This window comes from Delphinapterus leucas, chromosome 14, assembly GCF_059928025.1.
Source record: "Delphinapterus leucas isolate spDelLeu-1000000601 "Yukka" chromosome 14, BTC_Dleu_Yukka2, whole genome shotgun sequence".
Lineage (NCBI taxonomy): Eukaryota > Metazoa > Chordata > Mammalia > Artiodactyla > Monodontidae > Delphinapterus > Delphinapterus leucas.
In genome coordinates this window covers 8591591-8615736 of record NC_143142.1, presented here as the reverse complement: position 1 = coordinate 8615736, position 24146 = coordinate 8591591, and the positions used below count along the sequence as shown (strand labels likewise).

Here is a 24146-nt window from a genome sequence, read left to right as displayed (position 1 = left end):
CTATCCGAAATACACAAAGAACCCTTAAAATTGAACAATAAGAACACGAACACCCTGGGAATTCCCTGGCCATCCAATGGTTAGGACTCCGCGCTCTCATTGCGGAGTGCCCAGGTTCGATCACTGGTCGGGGAACTAAAATCCCACAAGCCGCGCCCTGCGGCCAAAAAGAAAGAAAGAAAGAAAAAAAAAAGAACACGAACACCCGGACTAAAAAATGGACAAAAGAACTGCACAGATAACTCACCAAAGAAGATACCCAGATGGCAAATAGGCGTATGAGAAGATGCTCAATTTCATACGTCATTAGGGAATGGCAAATAAAAATCACAAGATAACACTACACTCATATTAGGACGGCTAAAACTCAACCTAGTCTTTATTCACTCTGAGCTAGTGAGTAATTTCCCATGGTAAAAATACGTCCTTTTGCACCCAAAGAGTGAAGCCGTACTCCCAAAGGTACACGCAACACCTGAGGGGAGGGGGCGTGGCGCTTTCAGCCTTCGCGCTCGTGCAAGACTAAAAGCAGTTAGGACTGCCCCTGGCGCCTGATTAAAATATCTAATTCCAGCTGTTGGGGATTTTTTTCCCCCCTGCATCCTACTAGTATATTAACTTTTATTTATGATAAATATCAATACATTTTTATTAATTTCTGAGAGTCCTCTCAGACTCATTTCAATTGGGCATGCATTCGTCCTGAGTTGCCTTTTGTCCCCAGCGCATTGTAAGCCCTCCATAAAGTTTGCAGCTTAGAATGATGATGTAACTTTTGCTAAAAACAACCCCCCCCACCCCAAACCAAATCGTACCACCTCACAGGGGGCTTGGCGGGGAAGGAACTGAGGGTTTTGTTTTTGTTTTCGTTTTTCTCAGGCATTTCGGTAGCTGCCTATTATCCTGGGGGCGGTGCCGCGTGTAGACCCGATGGACCCTGGCGAGGCGGCCATCTTGGAGTCTTCCCAAAGGAGCTTCAACCTTCTCTTCACGGTGGTGCCGCGGCGGCCTTGCTGGGCAGAATGAATGTGATAGACCACTTGCGAGACATGGCGGCAGCGGGGCTGCACTCCAACGTGCGGCTCCTCAGCAGCTTGTTACTTACAATGAGTAATAACAACCCGTGAGTTGAGGCGGGGAGCGGCCTGGGGCTGAGGAGAAAGCGGCGCCGGTTTGGGAACGGGGGCTGAGGGGACGTGGGGATTGGCGGGAAGGAACGGCTGCGGGCCCCAGCTGAGGTTCCGAGGTCAGCGAGGGCCTCGTCGGGCGGAGCCGACTTAGGAACGAAGTTGAGTTCTCTGGGTCCCCGCGTTGTGCCGGGCGCTGGGATGCGCTCCCTGCGGGGGATGCGGCGAGCGGCTGCTTTGAGAAACGGAAGGCGGGGGCTCTGAGGACCACCCTGGCTAGGGTTTCCCGAAAGTTGGGAGCAGAGGTTTTCCTAAGGAACTTGTCGCCCGGCATAGCGACTGTCACATCGCTGGGCTGACTCATCCCTTCCCAGCTCCTTCCCGAAGAACGTTTTCTCGCTCGCCGAGGCTCAAAGAAGCCCAATCGCCTGGTTTTAGACCCTTGTTCTGCCTTTGAGATTGATTTTTTCCCTAGGTGTGTCAGTAGGGTTTATTTACTTTCTCGTCCCTGCAAACACCTGAAAACGGGAGACTTCCTTGATGGGTGAGAGTGGCACCTTTTGAAGGACTCGCATTGCCCTTTTCACGTTTGCAAAGCTGCCGCTTATGGAGTCTTATTGCGGATGAAGCACAGGGCTATTTCCAGCCTTGAGTGCATGTCGCCCCTGTGCTTAAATTTCTCCCTTTTGGTTAAATTAAAATTCCTTCCCATGGCCTACAAGGCCAAACATCTCTCTCTCTCACTCTGTCTGTGCTCCAGCTTCCCTGGCTATTCTTTCTGTTACTTGAACACACCAAGCTCGTTCTCAACTCAGGGGTTTTGCATTTGCGGGTCTGCTTAGAGTCCTCGCCTCAGAGCTGCCTCCTCATTTAGGTTTCAGCTCAGATATCCCTCCTAAAGAACTCTTTTTAAAAAAAATTTAATTTCATTTTTTTATACAGCAGATTCTTATTAATTATCTATATTATACATATTGGTGTATATATGTCAATCCCAATCTCCCAATTCATCCTACACCCCGTCACTTTCCCCCCTTGGCATCCATACGTTTGTTCTCTACATCTGTGTCTCACTTTCTGCCCTGCAAACCGGTTCATCTGTACCATTTTTCTAGGTTCCACATATATGCGTTAATATATGATATTTATCTCTTTCTGACTTACTTCACTCTGTATGACAGTCTCTCTCCTAGAGAACTCTTGTCTGGCCACCAGAATTGTCCCTTACCCACACCATTCTATCCCTTTGCCCTGTTTTATATTCTACATCACTTTTTTTTTTTAACCAAGATATAATTGACATACTAGTCTCAGGTGTACAACATAATGATTCGATATTTGTCTGTATTGTGAAATGATCATCATAGTAAGTTTGGCTAACATCTGTCACCTCACATAGTTACAGAAAAATGTTTTTCCTGTGATGGGAACTTTTAAGATCTATGTTCTTCATCACTTAACACCTAATGAAATCAGCACAGTGCCTGTGTGCAGTACGCACTCAAACGTTTATTGAAGGTGCTAAGGAAATACGTGCAACCTCAGGAAGGTGAAATACCGTGTTCAAGTTCACACATCTGGTAAGTGGAAGAGCCGCAATGTCTGGATTTTGGTCCTTCTGACTCTAAAGTCTCCATTCTGACCCACCACAGTCTACTGCGTCTAAATGGCATTGTGATCTTCTACTGAGGGTGGACCCATTTGCATTTGGCCTGCTCTGGAAGCTGTCTGGGCCACTTAAGGGCGTTGCAGCTGTTGCTACCTATTTCATTTCCATTAGTGCTTTTGGACCTCACTACGGGAGACCCATCATTTTACCACCATCCACTTAGTGTTGACAGTGAGGAGCCCTGGTCTCTGTCGGCCTTCTTTGTTTATTCTGGAGCCTCTCACCTGGTTCTGAGTGATTTGTCAAAGCATACAGTGTCTACCATTGGGAATTTATGCACCAGTTAGTCATTATTCTTGGTTCTTGAAGATGTTACAGGATAGTTAGAAGGAGTTTGGTCCTTTGATTAGACTTGGCCCGTTCTTTATTTTAGGCTAAACTGGCAGTTTCCTTCCTAGCTTCAGGAGGTGTTTAAATTCTGACCTTTATCATTTATATTTTAATATTTCTTAATTGCCAGTACACACCATAAAAAAAAATCAAACGGTACTGAAGGGGTATGCAGATAAGTGTCTGACCCTGAGTCTTGAACCTCACTCCACTATTTCCCTTCTCCAGAGGCAACAACTTAACAGTTTTTCATGTATCATTTCAGAGATAACTTACGCATGCATAAGTAGGCATGTATGTTACAATATATAAACATCTGAATCCTTTCTCTGAGTGTAGTATTTCTATCAAATCAACTATTTTCTTTCACATCTTATTTCTCACTAAATATATAGAATCTCAGAGTTGGAAGAGATCTCAACTATCTGGACCGTACCTTTCAGTCCTTGACTTTCCTTTGTAACTTTATATCCAGTGCTTAGCCTACCTATCCTTTTTTTAAAATTATTTTTTTACTAAGATAAAATTTACATACCATCATATTCACCCTTTTAAAGAATACATTTCTGTGTTTTTTGTTTTGTTTTGTTTTTGCGGTACGTGGGCCTCTCACTGTTGTGGCCTCTCCCGTTCAGGCTCAGCGGCCATGGCTCACGGGCCTAGCCGCTCCGCGGCATGTGGGATCTTCCCGGACCGGGGCATGAACCCGTGTCTCCTGCATCGGCAGGCAGACTCTCAACCACTGCACCACCAGGGAAGCCCCCATTTCTGTGGTTTTAAGTACATTCACAGAGTTGTACAACTGTCACCACTGTCTGTTCCAAAGCATTTGCGTTACCTCCAAAAGAAACCCCAAATGTATTAGTAGTCACTCACCAATTCCACTTGCCCCAGCCCCTGGCACCTACTAATCTATGGTACCTATTCTTGAGTATCCTTCATTTGCTAAGCAGTTAACCGTCTCCAGAGTTCTTTGACTCTGACTGTTCTTTCATTTTAAGTGGCTGTAGGTTTTCCCTGTCAATGAAAAAATGTAAACTCTAACTGGGGGAAGGATGGGATTGGAGATTAAAAATACGGGTTTCCCATTAAGATTGGTGGCCAGTCCTAGGCACTTATAACACTTGTGAGCAATATTCAAGGTTAAAGAAAAGGTTCTGAAATGTATTGGTTCCGTTACGCTGTCCTTAAACCCCTGAGACTCAAGGAAGTAAAAATTCTTGTTAGTGAAGTTTACTTCTGTATGTAAAAAAAAAAAAAAAAACCTTTCATCAAATAAGGCTAATCCTCTCTCATTCTGTTCCACTCTGTCCCACTGGCTTATCCTAGTCTATTCCCATACTTCGGTATTTTAGTATTCCCATTTTCTTCAGTATTTGAAGAGTTTTAAGTACCCTCCGAACCTCTTTTTGTTCAGCAGTTAGCTAAAAATGATTCAGAGTGGTGAGTTTCTCTTTTCCAGGTTCTTTAACCCTTCTTTGGTAGGGTTAAAGTAATATTAACCCTATAAAGTAATATTAACCCTTATTTGGTAGGGTTAAACTAATATTACTTTAGTAATATTAGTTAAGTCATGATTGCTCTCTTTTGTCTGTATTACCCTAAAAATTGATGTTACTATGAGAGTTATGGATATATATCAGACTCTTCAATTAAGAAGGCTTGGGTTAAAGAAGGGGAGGAAAAGATACAGTTGACCCTTGAACAACTTTCAGGGGAGGGGAGGGGGTGCCAACCCTCCCCACAGTCAAAAATCCACGTATAAGTTATAGTTGGCCCTTTATATATGCATTTCCTCCATATCTGCAGTTCTGCATACATGGATTCAACCAAGAGTGGTGTAGTACTGTAGTGTGTGCTATTGAAAAAAATCTATACATATAGGTGGACCCTTGTAATTCAAACCTGGTTTGTTCAAGGGTCAACTGTATTACATTTCTCTTTATATATCTCTGTATTACTGAATTTGATTTAGATGTATCAATTGTTTTTATAGTAAAGAGAACAATTTAAGGCAATTTTCTACATGTGTTGACCATATTGACATGAAGTATGACTCTTGCCTCTTTTTTGGGGGAGTAGCAGTTAAGGTAAATTTACTTTTTTGTAAACTGTCAACACAAGGTGTATTAGGCTTATGTAGACACTAAGGAGAGCGTTCTTTCTTACATTTCAAAACAACCCATGTAGGGGGTATACTTTCTTTGTTTTCTAGTGAGTTATTCTCCCCATCTCAGAAGTACCAGCTTTTGGTGTATCATGCAGATTCTCTCTTTCACGATAAGGAATATCGGAATGCTGTGAGTAAGTATACTATGGCTTTACAGCAGAAGAAAGCCTTAAGTAAAACTTCAAAAGTGAGACCTTCAACTGGAAATTCTGCATCCACTCCACAAAGTCAGGTAATTGGAAATAGATGTGTGATGTGGTTTTGGTTGGTTGGGTTGTTTTGAGAGCAAGAGACGCTGAAGGAATTTGAAAGACTGCTGATTAGATGTAGAAGAAGTAAAATAAAAAGTAATTTTAAAGGGGAGCTGACTGGAGAAACAAAGATGAAAAACCACTTAGATGCAAGAATGCATCCAACCAAGCACTAAGGGCTAGAAGCAAAGTTCACTCTATGGATGAATCTAAAAATAGAATTAAATTTTAAATTAATTAGTTTAAAAATTAAATGGAATTATCTAGGCTCTAACCAAAGCCTTTCATTGTTCCTTCCTTTTATTTTATTATTTATTTATTTATTGGCTTAGTTTCCCAACCAGGGATTGAACCTGCGCCCCCTGTGTTAGATGCACGGAGTCTTAACCACTGGACCGCCAGGGAAGTCCCTGTTCCTCCCTTTTATACAAACAGAACTCAAAATCTAAAGTGTTTTTAATAATTTTAATGAAAGTACACTCTTAAACTGTAACTCAGTTTTTAGGATAGTGAGCACCTGGGGAAATTTATATAAAATAATCTTATGAATTCCTACTAGTTTTGGTTGCTTGATAATTAAATAAATGAAGGGTAAAAAATTATAATTTCACCATTGGACAGTCATCCCATTGCTAGAAATTAATCCTAATAGTAGATTCACAAAAGGTTTACAAGGGTATATAACTAAGGCTGCTTATTGTAGTATTGTTTATAATGGTAAGAAACTGGAAGCAAAAGTGTTTATCAGTAGGATCTAGTTAAATTATAATATAGCCCTAGGATGGAATATGATGGAAATATTGAAGAAATGAAATATAGAGGTGTATGTGCTGATGTGGAAAACACTGTGTATATTAGTAAAGAAAATAAGGTTTGAAGCAGTGTGTTCACTACTCTTTTTGTTTAAAGGGGATAGTTTATTTATTTTATTTTTATTTTTTGGCCACACCGCACGGCTTGCGGGACCAGGGATTGAACCCGGGCCCTCCCTGGCCCTGGGCAGTGAAAACACGTTGTTCTAACCACTGAACCGCCAGGGAATTCCCTAAAGGGGATAGTTTATAGTTATATAAGTATATCTTGGTGTATGCCTAAAATATATATGGTTAATATACATGAAAAATTTTCTGTGTGCGTGAAGGAAATACATTTAATGGGAAGCTTTAGGGAGAGGGGAACTTTGACTTTTCAGTTTGAATCTGTCTTTAAATTTAAATTATACACGCAACTTATTTAAGAGGAATGTCAGTAGAATGAACTGGAAGTGAAATTATGAGTTGTGTTCTGTATTTTTCCACATTAAAAAAAGATACAAAGTAACATCATTGCTTTTTTTTTAAAGCCTGTACATCTTCTTCTTGTTTCCTTTCTTTTTATGTAGAACCTTTGTTTTTGTTTTAAAATGAAGCTTTTTTAAAAAAATTTATTTAATTTTTATTTATTTTTGGCGGCGTTGGGTCTTCGTTGCTGCGTGCGGGCTTTCTCTAGTTGCAGTGAGCAAGGGCTACTCTTCGTTGCGGTGCGCGGGCTTCTCCTCGGGCTCCAGGTGCACAGGCTTCAGAAGTTGTGGCTCGCGGGCTCCAGAGCAAAGGCTCAGTAGTTGTGGCGCATGGGCTTAGTTGCTCCACGGCATGTGGGATCTTCCCGGATCAGGGTTCGAATCCGTGTCCCCTGCATTGGCAGGCGGATTCTTAACCACTGGGGCACCAGGGAAGCCCAGAACCTTTGTTTTTGTTATTGAAGAGCTGATTGCCAGGAATTCTGTTTTCTGACACTGAATGGAAGTCATGTGTATTATCCACACAGAATCATTCATAGAAGTAGTTAACTCCTTTTTTAAAATTTATTTATTTATGGCTTTGTTGGGTCTTAGTTGCTGTGCGCAGGCTTTCTCTAGTTGCGGTGAGTGGGGGCTACTCTTTGTTATGGTGAGCAGGCTTCTTACTGTAGTGGCTTCTCTTGTTGCAGAGCCCGGGCTCTAGGCATGCGGGCTTCAGTAGTTGTGGCTCGCAGGCTCAGTAGTTGTGGCTCGCGGGCTTAGTTGCTCTGCAGCATGTGGAATTTCCCTGGTCCAGGGCTCGAACCCGTGTCCCCTGCATTGGCAGGCAGATTCTTAACCACCGCGCCACCAGGGAAGGCCAGTAGTTAACTGTTTTTGAGCGCTCTGTATGCTTAGCACCGTGCTGAACCTTCCATGTGAATCAAATACACTTAATCTTTAAAGAGTCTTTTAAAAAATTGACATACAATTCACAACATAAAATTCATAATTCAGTGGGTTTTAGTGTATTCACAGAATTGTACAACCATCAGTACTGTCTTAATTCCAGAATATTTTCATCACCCTAGAGAAACCTTCTGCCCTTTATCTCCCCAGCCCCTGGGAATCACTAACCTTTCTGCCTCTGTGGGTTTACCTCTTCTGGACATTTATATGAATGGAATTGTGCAATATGTGGCCTTTTGTGGCTGGCTTCCTTTACTTAGCATAATGGTTTCAAGGGTGATCCATGTTACAGCATGGAATAAAGAATCAGTTCTTTATTCCTTTTTATTGCAGAATAATATTCCATTGTATGGATATGCCATATTTTAACTATTCATTAGTTGATGGGCATTTGGGTTGCTTCCACTTTTTTAAATAATTAATTAATTTTTATTTGGCTGCATTGGGTCTTCGTTGCCGCACGTGGGCTTTCTCTAGTTGCGGTGAGCAGGGGCTACTCTTCGTTGTGGTGTGTGGGCTTCTTGTTGCGGTGGCTTCTCTTCTTGCAGAGCCTGGGCTCTAGGCGCATGGGCTCAGTAGTTGTGGCTCGTGGACTCTAGAGTGCAGGCTCAGTAGTTGTGGCGCACAGATTTAGTTGCTCTGCAGCGTGTGGAATCTTCCTCCAGGGCTCGAACCCGTGTCCCCAGCATTGACAGGTGGATTCTTAACCACTGCGCCACCAGGGAAGCCTTGTTTCCACTTTTTATCTATTATTAATGCTGCTATGAACATTTGTATACAGGTTTTGTGTGGACATGTTTTCAGTTCTCTTGGCTGTATACATAAAAGCAGAATTGCTAGGTCATATGGTACTTATGTTTAACAATTTGAAGAACTGCTATACTGTTGAAGTAATATTTTGAAGAGATGTTTTCATTTCCTCTTAAGTGTCTTCCATCTGAAATTGAAGTAAAGTACAAAATGGCTGAATGTTATACAATGCTAAAACAAGATAAAGATGCCATTGCTATTCTTGATGGGATCCCTTCAAGACAAAGAACTCCCAAAGTAAGTTGAATTAACAACTTGTTACATATTTTTCTCTTCCCCAGTCCTTCCAGCCCTCTTCTGCCATGTTTTCAAGGATTCCATCTGAACATTTTATCCTTGTCTCTAATTCCCACTTTGTTCACCTGTTCTGCCTGTTTAGAGAGATGGAGGAGTGACTTTCTTATGAGACCCTGAAAATTCAGCTAATGAAAGTGGTAGCTGGAGAATAATATTACATATGTTTATTTTTTGGTGTTTCTTATTGTAGGAAATATGATTTGCAGTATACTTCCAGGTAGCAATAATACTTTTTAGAACCTCATTTTTTGCATTCTTTAGGTATACGCATTTGATAGTGTGTATTCCTTTCATTTTCAGAATTAAGACTACAAGATCCTTTTGTACGTTTGATTTGTCAACATATTATAATGTATAGAACACCTTCAACTGAAATCAAAAGTTCTGGTGTCTTGTCTGAGTTTAGGGCATTCAAGCTGTGTGCAGTGTGAACTTGGCACAAGTTAAAAATCTGGCTTTACTTTTTTTTTCCTTACTGAGGATAATGGTACTTTCTCTGGTATAAGTTGAGTTCATGTATGTGAGAATACTTTTTAAAAGTACTATTCTATAAGGAGTATTATATTGGGCATCTCTGATTACAGTTTTTTTTGAAGTCCAGTTTAGAAAAACAATGAAAATCTTAGCTCTTAGGAGTAAATTCACATCAGTATTTAATATTCTTCATACTCTCATGTCACCTACCGTCCTCATTTCATTGAAAAACTGTTCTGTGCAGTGTGTGCTTAACAATAAGGAATTTTATAGGTATGACGTCTATGTACATCTTCCTGCCCTTAAAAGAAAAGGAATCATAACCAGTAGGGACCTGGTGTATTTAGTTAGTGTTTTTTCACCCAGGTGTTACTGAGTTTTAAAAGTAAATAATCAAACTTTATGAGAACATGTTGAAGCATCTCCTCATGTTGAGGATTTATTTAATATTTTCTGAATTTTCAAAAGTAAGCTATTTCCTCAGTATATTTTATGGTGATAGCTGTTATTAAAAACATTTGTAAGTATATTATAGATTAACTTGTCTCATAATAAGCTGGGCGCTGTATACTAAATTATGTTCTGGTACGCTATGAAAGTGTTACTCCAAGAATAATTTTTTTGTATATGTAAAGAGTGTCTTATTTTGGAAAATGCTGTTTTGATTATAAACTTTGCATGGTACCTATTCCTTATCTTATTGGAAGTGTACCGTAATTTCTTCCTTGATGACTTGAGGGAGTTCAGGGACATATTTTAAAATGAGTAATGGCAAAGAAGCTGAGCTTTGTATCCAGCACTTTGGTGTTTACAGCCATCATTTCAGGAGAGACCAGAGGAGTCCACATATGTTAGGAGTACATATCTTTCATTCTTCATTCTGTAGAGCTGTTGTAGCCAGGAGCAAGCAAAGATGTGTGCCTCACACATAAACCTAGAATATTTACAGTTTTTCTTTCTTGTCTGTTAGGGAGTTAACTGGCTTCTCAGTCTGTGTAAAGAACAAGGAAGTGAGTCAAAATAAATGTTTGTTAATGTATGGTAAACACTGCCACCCACTGTTTCACAATTTTAAAGGAAAATTCCAGTGTGAAATTATTATATCTTGGAAAATCTTCAACTTTTAAGAGAAACATACCAACAAACAATTTCTCACTCAGTTTTTAGAACACGATAACTGCTTGTGTTTGTAACTGGTAGAATGTAGCTTTAATGATGCCCCCAAGTAAGGATCTGTTTTAAAAAGAATTGACTTTCCTACTAGGTAGTACTCAAAACTCACTCTTTCAAAGTGTCAGGTAGTTTAAAGGGAATTTTAATATTGTTGAGACAGATGGTCCGTCCGTCGTAGTTTGCTAATAATAAGCAGTCAAGAAAGGATATTAAATTTAATTCTTTTATTTTTTTCAAGTATTGACACCAGTACTGGAGTTTTCCTTTAAGTACCTTTTTTTGCATTTCAACATAGCCTAAAATGGAAAATCTGAGGCCAAATAAAAAATAGTTTTGAGTCGCTTTGCACGTTAGGAGCTCGGGCCGTTGTGCCGTGCCATCTTTCCGCCTGTGCCAGGGACCTGCCCGACTCATTGGCCGCCATGGCATCACATGAAGGCAAGCTTTTCATCGGAGGGCTGAGTTTTGACACCAACGAGCAGTCACTGGAGCAGGTCTTCTCAAAATATGGACAGATCTCAGAAGTGGTGGTCGTGAAAGACAGGGAGACCCAGCGATTGAGGGGCTTTGGGTTTGTCACCTTTGAGAACATCAGCGATGCCAAGGACGCCATGATGGCTATGAACGGGAAGTCTGTGGATGGGCGGCAGATCTGGGTCGACCAGGCTGGCAAGTCGTCTGGTAACCAGTCCCGCAGGTACCGAGTTGGCTCTGCTGGGGGCCAGGGCTTCTTCCGTGGGGGCCGAGGCCGGGGCCCTGGGTTCTCCAGAGGAGGAGGGGACCGCGGCTACAGGAGGAGCTAGTTCGAGTCCAGGAGTGGGGGCTATGGAGGCTCCAGAGACTACTACAGCAGCCGGAGTCAGGGTGGCAGCTGCAGTGACCGGAGCTCGGGCGGGTCCTACAGAGACAGCTGCAACAGTTATGCTACACACAACGAGTAAAAATCCTTCCTGCTCGAGATCGTCCTTCCAGTGGCCGTATGTTTAAAGATTTTGGGAGCTCCGCTGAATCGTTAATGTGTAGTGATCACACGTCCTTGTACCCACTTTTGTAGTCTTACTGGTTCTGATCTTGTCAAACACAGCCTGACTGCTTCTGGCCCCCAGATGGCCTTGTTACTACACTTCGCTTTTTAAGGAAGTGCTTTCTGTTTTTAAGAGTCTTAAAAAAACGTTTTGAAGAGCACTTCCAGTTTTACTTTTACCATTTTACCGTGAGCCAAGAGGTTTTTTTCAGAAAATCACCAGGGGTTGTGAGTTTTGTTTTTTGTTTTCAGTTGTGTTGCTTTTTTTCTTTTTCTTTTCATTGGGGTCGGCCCCGTGAAGTTGGGTGCCCCGAGTCACTTCTCTTTGAGATTGAACAGACTCTGAATCTGCTCTTTGTCCGAAGCTGAGCAAGTTGTAGCTTTTTTTCCAACTCGGTGTCATGTTTCTGAGTGTAGCGTGGTAGAACCGTGCAGGTGGCAGCAGAGCACCCGGGCTGCCCTGGCCTGGGCGTCCACCTGTCCTGTGGGACCCACAGTAGATTTGCAGACATCCCTGAGAGGTTCTTGAAAATGTGTATTTAATTGTCCTTTTTTGCCGGAAGACGTACACATGTCCCATCAGTGTTGTATCTGAAGGGGTGAAGGAATTCTTATAAGCAGTTTTCTTTGGCTTCATGAAGCCGATTAAAAGACCATCTGAATGAAAAAAAAAAAGTTTTATTTCCAGTATCCATTATTTCATTGTTTGATTCAGTATGGATTAATGGCATACTAGATTTTTATATACTATGAGTTCATAATTGGAACAGATGTTGATGTTCTTTATCTTCATAATTTTTAGTAAGTGTTTGGCATACCAAGCTACAGATAATTGAGGAGATTGGGGATTGGCTTTTTTTTTCTTTTGTGCCCTCATGTTGACTGCTTCCTTAGGGTAATGATCTGGCAAACAATGTGTTCTATTTAATACCTATTAATTTTAAATTGGAAAATTGTGTTTTTGTCTTTGTACTATTAAGAATATTTATCCCTTCCCTGTAACTTCTATATTCTTTGGAACTTTTAGGTATTCTCAAATTTTCCCTGTTGCATTTTTAGGAAGGGTTTTTCTTTTTCTTTTTCTTTTTTTTTTTTTTAACTAGAGCTTTTCTGAGTTACATATTTGAATTGTGCTAAAAATGCATTCACTATATTTAAATAGTGTAGCTGATCTCAGGATCATCATCACCTCTAGAGGTCAGTTAGAGTTTGATTTTTGTAGCATTACTTTGATCAATCAGACAGTACCTGTGGGTCAAAGCTTTAAGCATCAGAAAGGCTAGAGTCTAGCTGCTAGACCAATTGTCAGAGAGAAGCGAAGTGTTTTATTCTGTATCTGTCATTTCCTTTTTGGGGAAAATTCATCTGATCTTTTTTAATTAGCTGTGTTAAGAATTCCTCACTTTCTCATGCTGTGATATTAATTGCATTTAGAATATATAAACTTAAAAAATAAAATATGTAAACAAGCATTTTTAGGGTAGTTCATCTTCTGTCTTAAAAATCAAGGTAATTAGAATTCTGTAACATTTCTCAAATGAAGGTTACTTCCATTTCCAGAGGCAGCATCTTTGGTCCAGATATTTTTGGACCTTTTGGCTGGGTAAGTGAGAAGAATTTGGGGGGAAATGGGAGGACATAGGAAAAACAAAGTAGTAATTTCCTCTTTGGTTTGAAGAATGGGGTTGGGCTTTATTTCCACACAGCTTTGGGTAGATTTTCCAGTAAAAAGTAGAATAGCTGATAATAAAAATCAGGACTTATTGATGGTGAGATTTTGTTTTTAAATATATACTTTATTGTCCTTTCTTTTCATTACAGATAAACATGATGCTGGCAAACCTGTACAAGAAGGCTGGTCAGGAGCGACCTTCAGTCACCAGCTATAAGGAAGTGCTGAGGCAGTGCCCATTAGCCCTTGATGCCATTCTAGGTACAGGTCATTCTCCCTATTTTCATGGAGTGTTTACTCTCTAAGATAATCTTGGCTGTACATTAGAATAAGTTTATTTTTTTTAAAGTTGCCCATGCTTCACCTCCAGAGAGTGAGTCAATAGGTTACTATTGCCGTGTATTCTTTCACTGATCAAGAAATACTGTAGTTGTTCTGTCATGTCCATCTTGCTTAGAATAGGGAAAGGGTTGCCTTATAACCTAGGGAAAGGGTAGCCTATTGCTTTTTGCATTGTAGAAGAAGGATGCTATGCCTCACCTTCTTTCTCCTACTTTCTGTTGGATTAGGTTTGCTGTCCCTTTCTGTAAAAGGTGCAGAGGTGGCATCAATGACGATGAACGTGATCCAGACCTTGCCTAACTTAGATTGGCTTTCTGTGTGGATCAAAGCGTATGCTTTTGTGCACGTTGGTGACAACTCGAGAGCAATCAATACCATCTGGTGAGAGCCACAAAGTTGATTCAGTATTCTTGGGGCCCTTATATGGGGGTTTTATGTATATAAATTAGCAAAACAGAAAAATGGATGCTTATCTGTTGGTATTACAGCCAGTTGTCCCTAGGCTTTGTTAGTCTGTTAATGTACTGAATGGTCCCAGATGTAATAGTCTCTGTTAAATGTAAACTTGGACCAAGTTTAGCTCTGTGCTTGCAAAAGTTAGTAACCCTTGCAAAACAGACGGCCTTAGTGTGTCATACTTGAACCTGGAAGAACATCTTTTTGGATGCCCCAGAAGCACAGATTATTGCAGCATCTGACCTGGGTTGCCTCAGGACTGGGATTTTTCTTTCTAGTCAGGTAAAGTCCAAGGACAAGAGTGGGGTTTGTGTTAGGCAAAGTCATTTGGTTGAATAATAAGTAGCTGTCACTTTGAATGACATTACATTTAACACCGTATAGTATATGTTATCCTCTGAAAAACTGCAACCAGAAAGTTTCTAGGTAATGAGAGAGATTTCTGCTTTATTCTGTGTATTTACTATCCAGTCTTGTATAACTTTAAGTTAAAAGCTCAGAATAAGAAAATCTAGTTATACTTTTTTTTTAGTCTTTCCTTGTGAAAAATCTTGTACATACATAAAAGAAAATAGTGCCCATATACCCATCACCCAGATTCAACAACTAAGAGGATTTACAATAGATTTTAAGGTTCAATGTTTAATATCTTAAAGTTCACTAGAGAAAAAGTCCTTATTGAGAGATAACGTGGACCTACTGGGAAGCTTAGCAGATCTGTACTTCAGAGCTGGAGACAATAAAAACTCTGTCCTCAAGTTTGAACAGGCACAGATGTTGGATCCTTATCTGATAAAAGGTAAGTAATTCTTGGGGCAGGATGGAGGTGGCTGTAGAGGGGCAAATCAGAAGATAGGGAGAAGATGTAACATGATCTTCTGATAACAGTTTTTTGTAAAAAAATATTTTATAAAATTGATTAGAGTAGCCTTTTACCTTTTTTTTTTTTTTTTTTTAAGGCCCTGACAGTGTCTCTGACACTTGGGTAATTCCATTTTGAGCAGTTGTTTTTGCTTGAATTTAAGTGTCATCTCCCCACAGATCATTATTTAGCTTTCTTTGTTTGGGGAGGGATCATAGCCCTTCCTTATGATTTACGGATTTATGATGTGCCTGACTGAGAATTTGGATGGCATCCCCAGGACCGTATATCCTTTTAGGGAATTTAGCTTTACTGTGTCCTTAAATATAGTTAAAAAGGAGTAAGTGAACAGATACTAAGAAAGTGATCAGGTGGTTAAAGGAAGTAATTAGAAGTGAACAACAAAAAAATCATTGATTTAAAAGAAGATTGCTGCTGAAGGAGGTAAGCCACAGGGACTTCCAAAGGATGGCTGTTGGGTGAGTGGCAGTGAGTGAAGGGTAATGTGCGCAGGAATAGTAGGAAATAAGGTTGGATAGATAGGCTGAAGTCTGCTTGTAAAGGCCCCAAAAAGGTCATCAGAAAAACATGACCTTGTGACAATAAACAGTTTTGTAGACTCTTTTTTTTTCTTTTAATAAATTTATTTATTGATTTATTTTTGGTCGCATTGCGTCTTCGTTGCTGTTCACAGGCTTTCTCTAGTTGTGGTGAGCAGGGGCTACTCTTCGTTGTGGTGCACGGGCTTCTCATTGCGGTGGCTTCTCTTTGTGGAGCACGGGCTCTAGGCACGCAGGCTTCAGTAGTTGTGGCACACAGCCTCAGTAGTTGTGGCACATGGGCTTAGTTGCTCCACGGCATGTGGGATCTTCCTGGACCAGGGCTCAAACCTGTGTCCCCTGCATTGGCAGGCGGATTCTTAACCACTGTGCCACCAGGGAAATCCTAGTTTTGTAGAGTTGACAGAGCAGGGAGGGGAACTTCACAAGCATGTAGATGGGGAAACAGATCCAGAAAGATGAATTTGTTTGCCCAAGGTCCCCTCCTGCCCAATGTTATTCCTCTTCTTCAAATTGCCTGTGCCCATGATGAAAATGATGTTTTAGAAGTAGTAGCCTGGCAGTAGAGTCAGCATCTTGGAGTTAGAAGCTCAGACCCGAGTCCAGGGGCCAGCAGGGAGAGCTGCAGTAATCTTGGTTTGAGAGGCATTTTCTTTGGAATCTGAAGGAATATTAAGGAATGGAGGGGAATGGTGGTAAGAGATGGGTGACAGCGAGCTTGGGGCTTTTTTTTAATAGAACATGAGTGAAAATAAGGGGGGGGGGTAGGGCTGGGGGATGATCTTAAATGAACTAGACTCCAGAAGGAACTAGATGCTTTTTCTAGAATAGGCTAACTTTTTCTGAGACCGTCATATTAAGTGTGTACTCCTGACTGTGTCTAGACCTGTTGGAAGAGAGAACTTAATTTGATGCCTTTTTTGGGCCTTTTCTGGTTATGTGTTAGGATAGCTGTATTATCACACCACAGGATATAGGGACAAATAGTTCCTGAAAATAACAGGCTTTCAAATTGTGAGGTAGGTCCTTCTACTGTTTGTTTTGTTTTTTTTGTTTGTTTGTTTTTTACTTTTGGATGTGTTTTGTCTTTTTTTTTTTTTTTTTTTTTTTTGCGGTACGTGGGCCTCTCACTGTTGTGGCCTCTCCCGTTGCGGAGCACAGGCTCCGGACGCACGGGCTCAGCCGCTCCTCGGCATGTGGGATCTTCTTGGACCAGGGCACGAACCCGTGTCCCCTGCATCGGCAGGCGGACTCTCAACCACTGTGCCACCAGAGAAGCCCTGTTTTGTCTTTTTAATAGTCATTCTGTAGGAAACTGGGAATGCTGGTGGGAGGAGCTCATGATGGTGGAGAGGGCTCAGACCCTGCTGGAGCTGGGGCCTCAGTGTGGACTCTGATGAAGGTTACAGCTCCTTCAGAAAAGATGCCTGCTGCTTTAATGAGCCTCTTCCTCTGTAGGAATGGATGTATATGGCTACCTCCTGGCACGAGAAGGGCGGCTGGAGGATGTGGAGAACCTTGGCTGCCGCCTTTTCAATATTTCTGATCAACATGCGGAACCCTGGGTGGTCTCTGGGTATGTTTATGCATTCCCTTTTCTCCCCAGTTTTAGTAGATCCTTTAGGAAATTGTGGTTCCTCCTCAATAGAATATAGATTTGAAAGCTTTGGTTTAAGGGATAATTAAGACTTGGATTCAAATCATGGTCTGCCTGTGACTTTGGATACATCATTTACTTCTCTGAGTCTGTTTTCGCATTTGGAAAATGAGGATAATATCCCTGCTTTATGGGGTAGGTGTTTACTGAGATAGTGAATGTATCATGCTCAGCACTGCACCTGCACACGGGCAGCCATCAGTGAGCAGGCCAGGAACTGTGCTGCTGTTATTAACCTGGCTTTACAAATTCTCTGAATGTCTCTGACCTGACAACATACCCAGATCGTCAGGTTCTTTTTTTTTTTTAAATTTTATTATTATTTGGCTGTGTCGGGTCTTAGTTGCAGCTCATGGGCTCTTCGTTGCAGTGTGTGAGCTTCTCTAGTTGCGGCCTGTGGGCTCAGTAGTTGCGGTGCATGGGCTCTAGAGCGTGCGGGCTTAGTTGTCCTGTGGCATGTGGGATCTTAGTTCCCCAACCAGGGATTGAACCCACGTCCCCTGCGTTGGAAGGCTGATTCTTAACCACTGGACCACCAGGGAAGTCCCCATCAGGTTCTTTTTTGTAATTTTTCCCTTCCGTATCAAGATTTCTCCCTTAAAAATAAATATTCAGTAGATTCTTGTTGTTCTGTTTTTTCACTAATATCTTAGGCTAAAGTTGTAAGGGGTTTGTAGTAAGGATCACGTAGAGGGCCTTTTCTCTGATTTTCCTCTTTGAAGAAGTTTCTTTATGGTCTTATCTCAGATAACTTTTGGTTGTTTTTTCCTCCAGGTGTCATAGCTTCTATAGCAAACGCTACTCCCGAGCCCTCTATTTAGGAGCCAAGGCCATTCAGCTGAACAGTAATAGTGTTCAAGCTTTGCTACTTAAGGGAGCAGCACTTAGAAACATGGGCAGAGTCCAAGAAGCAATAATCCACTTTCGGGAGGCTATACGTCTTGCACCTTGTCGCTTAGATTGTTATGAAGGTAAGATAAAAAATATAGATGAATGGTGTGGATCTGTAGATGTGGCGACAGCACTCAGATGGAAGGTTTTATTGGGCCAGCAGTTTCCAAAGTTTGTTGTACATTGGAGTCCTCTGGGGGAACTTTGAAAAATCCTGATGCTAGGTCACTCCAGTACTGTTAAAGTCAGAATATTTGCTGTTGGGATATAGGCATCAGTACTTTTTTAAGATCACAGGTAATGCCATTGTGCAGACATATTTGGGAACCACTGCATTAGGCATTATAAATTCATTTATGGCCAGACTTTTCACTCCATACTTTAAATCCATTTTTTTTCATTTTTTGTTTCTGATTTTTGGTTAGGGTATAGTTGGGTTGGTTTTTTTTGTCATGTTTTGTTTCTCAAACGTGGCCCACTCATTAATGTGAGTTTCTCTGTGCTGGCACTGTGCTGGATTGCTTGGTACGTCTTTATTGTTTTTTTTTTTAATATTTATTTATGTATTTGGCTGTGCCAGGTCTTAGTTGCCGGGTGTGGGATCTTTATTTAGTTGCAGCATATGTGGGATCTGGTTCCCTGACCAGGGATCGAACCCGGGCCTGCATTGGGAGTGCAGAGTCTTAACCACTGGACCACCAGGGAAGTCCCTGTCTTTATTCTTTTTTACAGCTGTCTTACCTTGGGCCAGAAATATTACTCATAGGGTAACTCAGTATCCATATGACAGTGTTGGTTGTGGGAACTGGTCAGTTCATTGTGACCTCTAGAGTAGGCATGATCAGGGTCAAACTTTGTTATGTACTATTTTAAGTTCGTGTGAACTGCCCCTAGGAGTTCAAAGCTATGCCAGCTTCAGCAGCATTTGGTGACTCAGTCAGAGACGTTAAAATAAATCTTACAAGATGCAGTTCCTCCAAAGCATATTTTTATAAGAATTTAAAAATAAACCCAGGAGTCTAGGAGTGATTTGCTCTTAACAGGAAGATGAGTTCAAATTTGAGAAATAAAATTTGGAAGTTGGTGTAAAGAACAAATCTGCTTAGATAGCCAGAGAACTATGCCTGTTGTGGATTTGTTCTTAAGAAACTGCAACAAACCAAGCTTTTGGTTTCAGATTAAATTCTTGATCCTGAAACTGTAGCTTCCCTAGCCTCCCAGCTGCTTTTATCACGCTAACTCCTGTCTGCTGTGTGCCTGTTTCACAAGAGCCTAAGAATGCAGCTAACTGCATTACCACAGTGAGTGGTTGGACACAGGATAGTTAGAGTTGTTCCCCAGTTGGCCAGTGAGGCTTTATGGGATGCCTTCACTCAAGCCACAATTTGGAAATTTGGATCAGGGTGACTTGGTTATGGCTTCTGGTGGTTCTTGCAGCCGCCAACCAAGCTTTCTTTACTGGTGGGGGCCCTGGATCAGTGAAGTGCATTCTTCACATTTCCCTCTGAATTTCCAGTGGGGCTTTAGCAGGAAAGTAAAACTATTTAGTAGGTAGTTACAACCAACCACCATATTCTGAATCCACCACGTTGCCCTTAAGCGTTAGGTAATTTCTGGTTAAGTAACCATAGTGTGTGGTAGAATGTGCACATATATTATAAATGCCACTAGGGTGGAGGAGTATACAGAGAAAATCTGCCAGGGAGTGTGTGGGTTTGGGGTTTAAGCTGTTTTTCTGTTTTGATGAGTGCTTTGGACTAAAAAGTACCTCCTCTGTTCTCTTTGATTTCTTGGCATGAACAGTTGAGAGTTGACTGTACTTGAAATGTCCCCGTGGAGCATCTTGCTGTGGGTATGGAAAGAGGCAGGAGCTGCCGATCTCAGTGTATTTGATCCATCTGATTAAGCCCTTTCCATCCAGTTTAGGGAAACCCTCAGCAAATGCTTCTTGAGATAACGTTTATGTTTCAAATGAAAAGGTCTTCCTTTCTCCTGAGGTTGCTCCCTAGGTCCTTAAGTTTTTAGAGCTGGACATTTCGCTGTGGACTGTAGGAGCCCTCCCCCTTAAATGTAGGACTAAAGGTGACTGAGCACAGCTGGAAATTAACAGTTTGTTAAGAGGCAGCAAAACCTTGGGTTTTGTTGGAAACCTCGTCTTTCACAGTATGTTAATGTCACATTAGTTAGTGTCACATTCGTTCCTCTGACTTGCAGCTGGGTTGCCTACATGCTTTGGTTTACTTGTGCATGTTTGTTTCCTTCACTAACTGAAGGTGCCTTTGCGCTACAGGCTTTTTCCTCGTCCGTCAAGTGCTCTGGGGAAGAGCACCTCTTAGCTGTTCCATCAACATACCCTTCAGTCTGATCTCACCATCGGACTTTTCCCTTGGCCTGCCCTTTGTTTTAAACTTTGAAGGTTTGTAATTTGGAAGGCTGTCAGAATGGAAGCATGGCTTGGAATGGTAATGTGGTTGAACTTTGTGTTATATTTTTTCAGGTCTCATCGAATGTTACTTAGCCTCCAACAGTATTCGTGAAGCAATGGTAATGGCTAACAATGTTTACAAAACTCTAGGAGCAAATGCACAGACCCTTACCCTTTTAGCCACCGTTTGTCTGGAAGACCCAGTGACACAGGAGAAAGCCAAAACTTTATTAGATAAAGCCCTGACTCAAAGGCCGGACTACATTAAGGCTGTGGTGAAAAAAGCGGAACTGCTTAGTAAGTGTATCTTGTTTACTTCCCTGTTCGTAGTTAATTGTGTAAAACCTGATCTCAGTTGGATTCCCTAGTCCCAGTTGGTTACAGATGACCAAACAGGTGTGTGCTTTTGCACTAGGTCTGAGCCCATGTGAATTGGTTTATATTTAGCACAACCAAATGTAATTGGCTTAGAATGACTTTTGTGGAGTGGCTCAAACCAGGTGTACTTGGTTAGTACCTATTCAGCTCACTTTGTCCTGAACTAATTTGGGCCGAATATAACTTGGTTTTAACCAATTTGAACTGTTTTGACCCATCTTGACCCATCTTATGACTTCCCTTTTAGACTTGGTTTTTTAAATCCTGATTTATGATGAACTGAGTTTAGGGTAGTTTAGCAAATAAAATCCATTTTGGCTTTTTATATGAACTTTGGTTGTAAGTTTTTAAAAATCAGAACTCAAACTGCAGAGTTCTTAATGGAATAAGAATTCAAACGACCTTGTTCTCAATTCCTGCCACACCACTGTTCTCTTGACATCTATAAATAGATGTTGGATTGTGATCGTTGTTGTGGTTTTGTGTATATGACTTGCGATGGGAATATATTTCGAAATGTTATGTAAGTAGGAAAATGAGAGTCTTTTTCTTTTCAGGCAGAGAACAGAAATATGAAGATGGAATTGCTTTGCTGCGGAACGCACTAGCTAATCAGAGTGACTGTGTCCTGCATCGGATCCTAGGAGATTTCCTTGTAGCTGTCAATGAGTATCAGGAAGCAATGGACCAGTATAGTATAGCACTAAGGTAGGCACTTAGCCTCCCATGGGGGGAAGGTCATTGAGGGGTAGAGGAAGCAGGGAACAATGTAACAGGAGTTCTGGAAACACACACACTTTGTGCCCATGGTTGAAAACAGTAATAATAGTAATGGTAGAGTTGTTTGTAAATTTATGACTTCTAAAGTCTTTTCCTTAAGTGATATTAACATTAAAGAACTGTTTCACTCATAACCAGCCACACCACTATAACATCTGTTTTCATTTGTGTAGATCATCTTCCTGGCCTTGCCAACACATATACGTATTTTTATAGGGTTATATGTAGTATATATTTTATATTCTGCTTTTTCAATCAACGTATTGTAAGTACTTTCCCATGTTTCTACCTACTGTAGTAGTTAAGAACTTAAGCTCTGAAGAATACTACCTTTACCACCTGTTATCTTGGGCAAGTTACTAACAGATTTCCTTGTCTATATCTACCTTATTAGGTATTAAATGATTAAACGAGGATTAAATGATTATTCCATGTAAAGCTCTTAGCACTGTGCCTGGTATATAGTAAATACTAAATAAATAGTGGTATTCTTACTGCTTAATACAGAAGTGATTTCTTTGAGGGTCGTCTGTGTGTCTATAAAGTTATGGTGGAGGCCTGTCTTTAATCGAGTCTGATCACATCCATTTACTTGTTCAGCAGTTAAGCACCACTCATGTGCCTGGCATCTCAGTAAACACTGGGGATGCTGTGATTCTGGGAGCTCTCAGTCTCAGACGTGCAGACTGATAGATACCATGTGCTAAGTGCTTTCAAAGCAGTCTCTAGAAGGCAGGGTGGGAGTGCAGAGGGTGGGGAGCGCTGCGTGTGGGTGAGAGCTGTATGGAAGGTTTCAGAGAATAGGAGATGTTACAGTCAATCTACAGTTATATAAGTAGGAACAGGATTCCAACATGGGTTTCATTTGCTTTTTGGAAACCCAGAAGCAAATGTGAAAATAAAATATAGAGGTGGGATTTGCTAGAGATTGGACACCGGCTGGCCTCAGTGATGGTCACAAAGGCAAGAGGAGAGATTGCTTAGGAACCAAGTAAATAAATGTTCTGGACCCTCTGAACTTTGAGGGTTTTGGCATGCACAATACTCTTAGATGCTACAGTCAAATGCCCAGGTTGGGTAGCTTTGGGTCCTGGGGTCTAACCTAGGAGTTGACAAATCTGTTCCATGGTAAGCATGATGATTTTGGTTGACTACTGAAATGCTATATGTTTAATTATATCATAAGAACATGGAACAGTTTTACTCACAAAAAAATAAGTATTTTTTGTAAACTTGTAACTTAAAAACCTAATACTGTTAAATTATATTTGAATTTTTCTGTTAATGGTTGTTTGCTACTTTTTCATTTGTGTTATCTAGTATCTTCCTCTAGCAGAATGCTAGGGGTATTAAGTGTGAAAAGGTTTAAGAAATAAATGGAGAAAACTCAAATTGAGAATTCTAAAACTTAGGACAAGATGGCTTTTTTCACTTCTAGTGGTGGACTCCCTCGATCTTCCCTATGGAACTGGAGTTGTTTGGAGAGGCCAGGCATTAGCAGTTTCTCTGTGACTGGGTGGTCATTTCACTGCTGTGCCAGGGAGAGATGACGCATCAGCCAGCAAGAAGCAAGGCAGAGATTCAGGCCTCTCCTTTGTTTTGTTGTCCCCTAGTTTGGACCCCAATGACCAGAAGTCTCTAGAGGGGATGCAGAAGATGGAGAAGGAGGAGAGTCCCACGGATGCCACTCAGGAGGAGGATGTGGACGACATGGAAGGGAGTGGGGAAGAAGGGGACCTGGAGGGCAGCGACAGTGAGGCGGCCCAGTGGGCTGACCAGGAGCAGTGGTTCGGCATGCAGTGAGGCAGGCACAGCTCCGTGGCCACACTGGCCTGCCCCGCTCTGAGCACTTCCATGGACTGAAGGAACCTGTAGGAGCCCGCTCTCTGGGAGGACAATGATTCAGCATGTGATTGCAGCAGGGGTCTCTGCCCCTTGCTCCGTATTTCTAGTAGTGACTTCATTTTTAAAAACTGAGCCTGACCAACCTTCCATATATCTCCATCCTCCTCTGCTCCAGTCAGGGAGGACCAAGTGAGCACTCAGAGGCCCGTGGACGTGTCGGGGCTTCTGGGACAGAGTGCTTTTTATAGAACTAACTTCTAAATCTGAAAGCTCGAGGAATAGAAAGTGTTTTGTCTGTGATGTTGTGGATGGGTTTAAAGGAGCGACCTGTTCCCCAGAGCAAGAGTGTCATCTCCCAGCAGCAGCATGGACTGGCCCTTTCAGAGAGGGTTTCCTGTCCCAGAAATCATTATCCTGGGTTGTCCAAACTTCCCTAGTAACCTTGCTTCTTTCTGCAATGTTAGTAATGCCTTAAGCTGACAGTTGCTGTTTTGCAGAACAGTTTTCCTATTTGCTAATCTGGTAACTTGCCTATGAGCCTGGGCCGAATCTGAGAAACAAGTGTGACCTAGAGCATGAACAGAGGCACAGTTGGGGTAATTAATAAAACTGTTTTTTGTACAGTAATGATGTTGGGTTGGTCAGAATGGAAGCCCTTTATAGATTCTTTTTTTTTGGTCTCTTATTTACAGTGCATTGATTCAGCTCTAGAATTATTTGCCATAA

At 41.4% G+C, this 24146-nt stretch overlaps 1 protein-coding gene and 1 pseudogene across 5 annotated transcripts; both read left to right on the top strand.

The window, feature by feature from the left end:
* The first annotated feature begins 921 nt into the window (after positions 1-921).
* ANAPC7 (anaphase promoting complex subunit 7) lies at positions 922-24047 on the top strand. Of its 5 annotated transcripts, none has more exons than XM_022598001.3 (11): positions 923-1123; positions 5342-5528; positions 8702-8821; positions 13374-13485; positions 13794-13947; positions 14679-14821; positions 16903-17020; positions 17876-18072; positions 20490-20714; positions 21353-21503; positions 23189-24047. In XM_022598001.3, the coding sequence occupies exons 1-11, from the start codon at positions 1023-1025 to the stop codon at positions 23376-23378; spliced, it is 1698 nt and encodes a 565-aa protein (XP_022453709.3). In that variant the 5' UTR covers positions 923-1022; the 3' UTR covers positions 23379-24047. The 5 variants fall into 5 exon arrangements, with proteins under 5 accessions (XP_089750609.1, XP_022453709.3, XP_089750607.1 ...); XM_089894481.1 differs by having other exon boundaries at positions 1036-1123; positions 5317-5528; XM_089894482.1 differs by lacking the exon at positions 923-1123 and adding an exon at positions 1174-2707.
* LOC149747547 (cold-inducible RNA-binding protein pseudogene) lies at positions 10951-11331 on the top strand (annotated as a pseudogene).
* Positions 24048-24146: the final 99 nt, after the last annotated feature.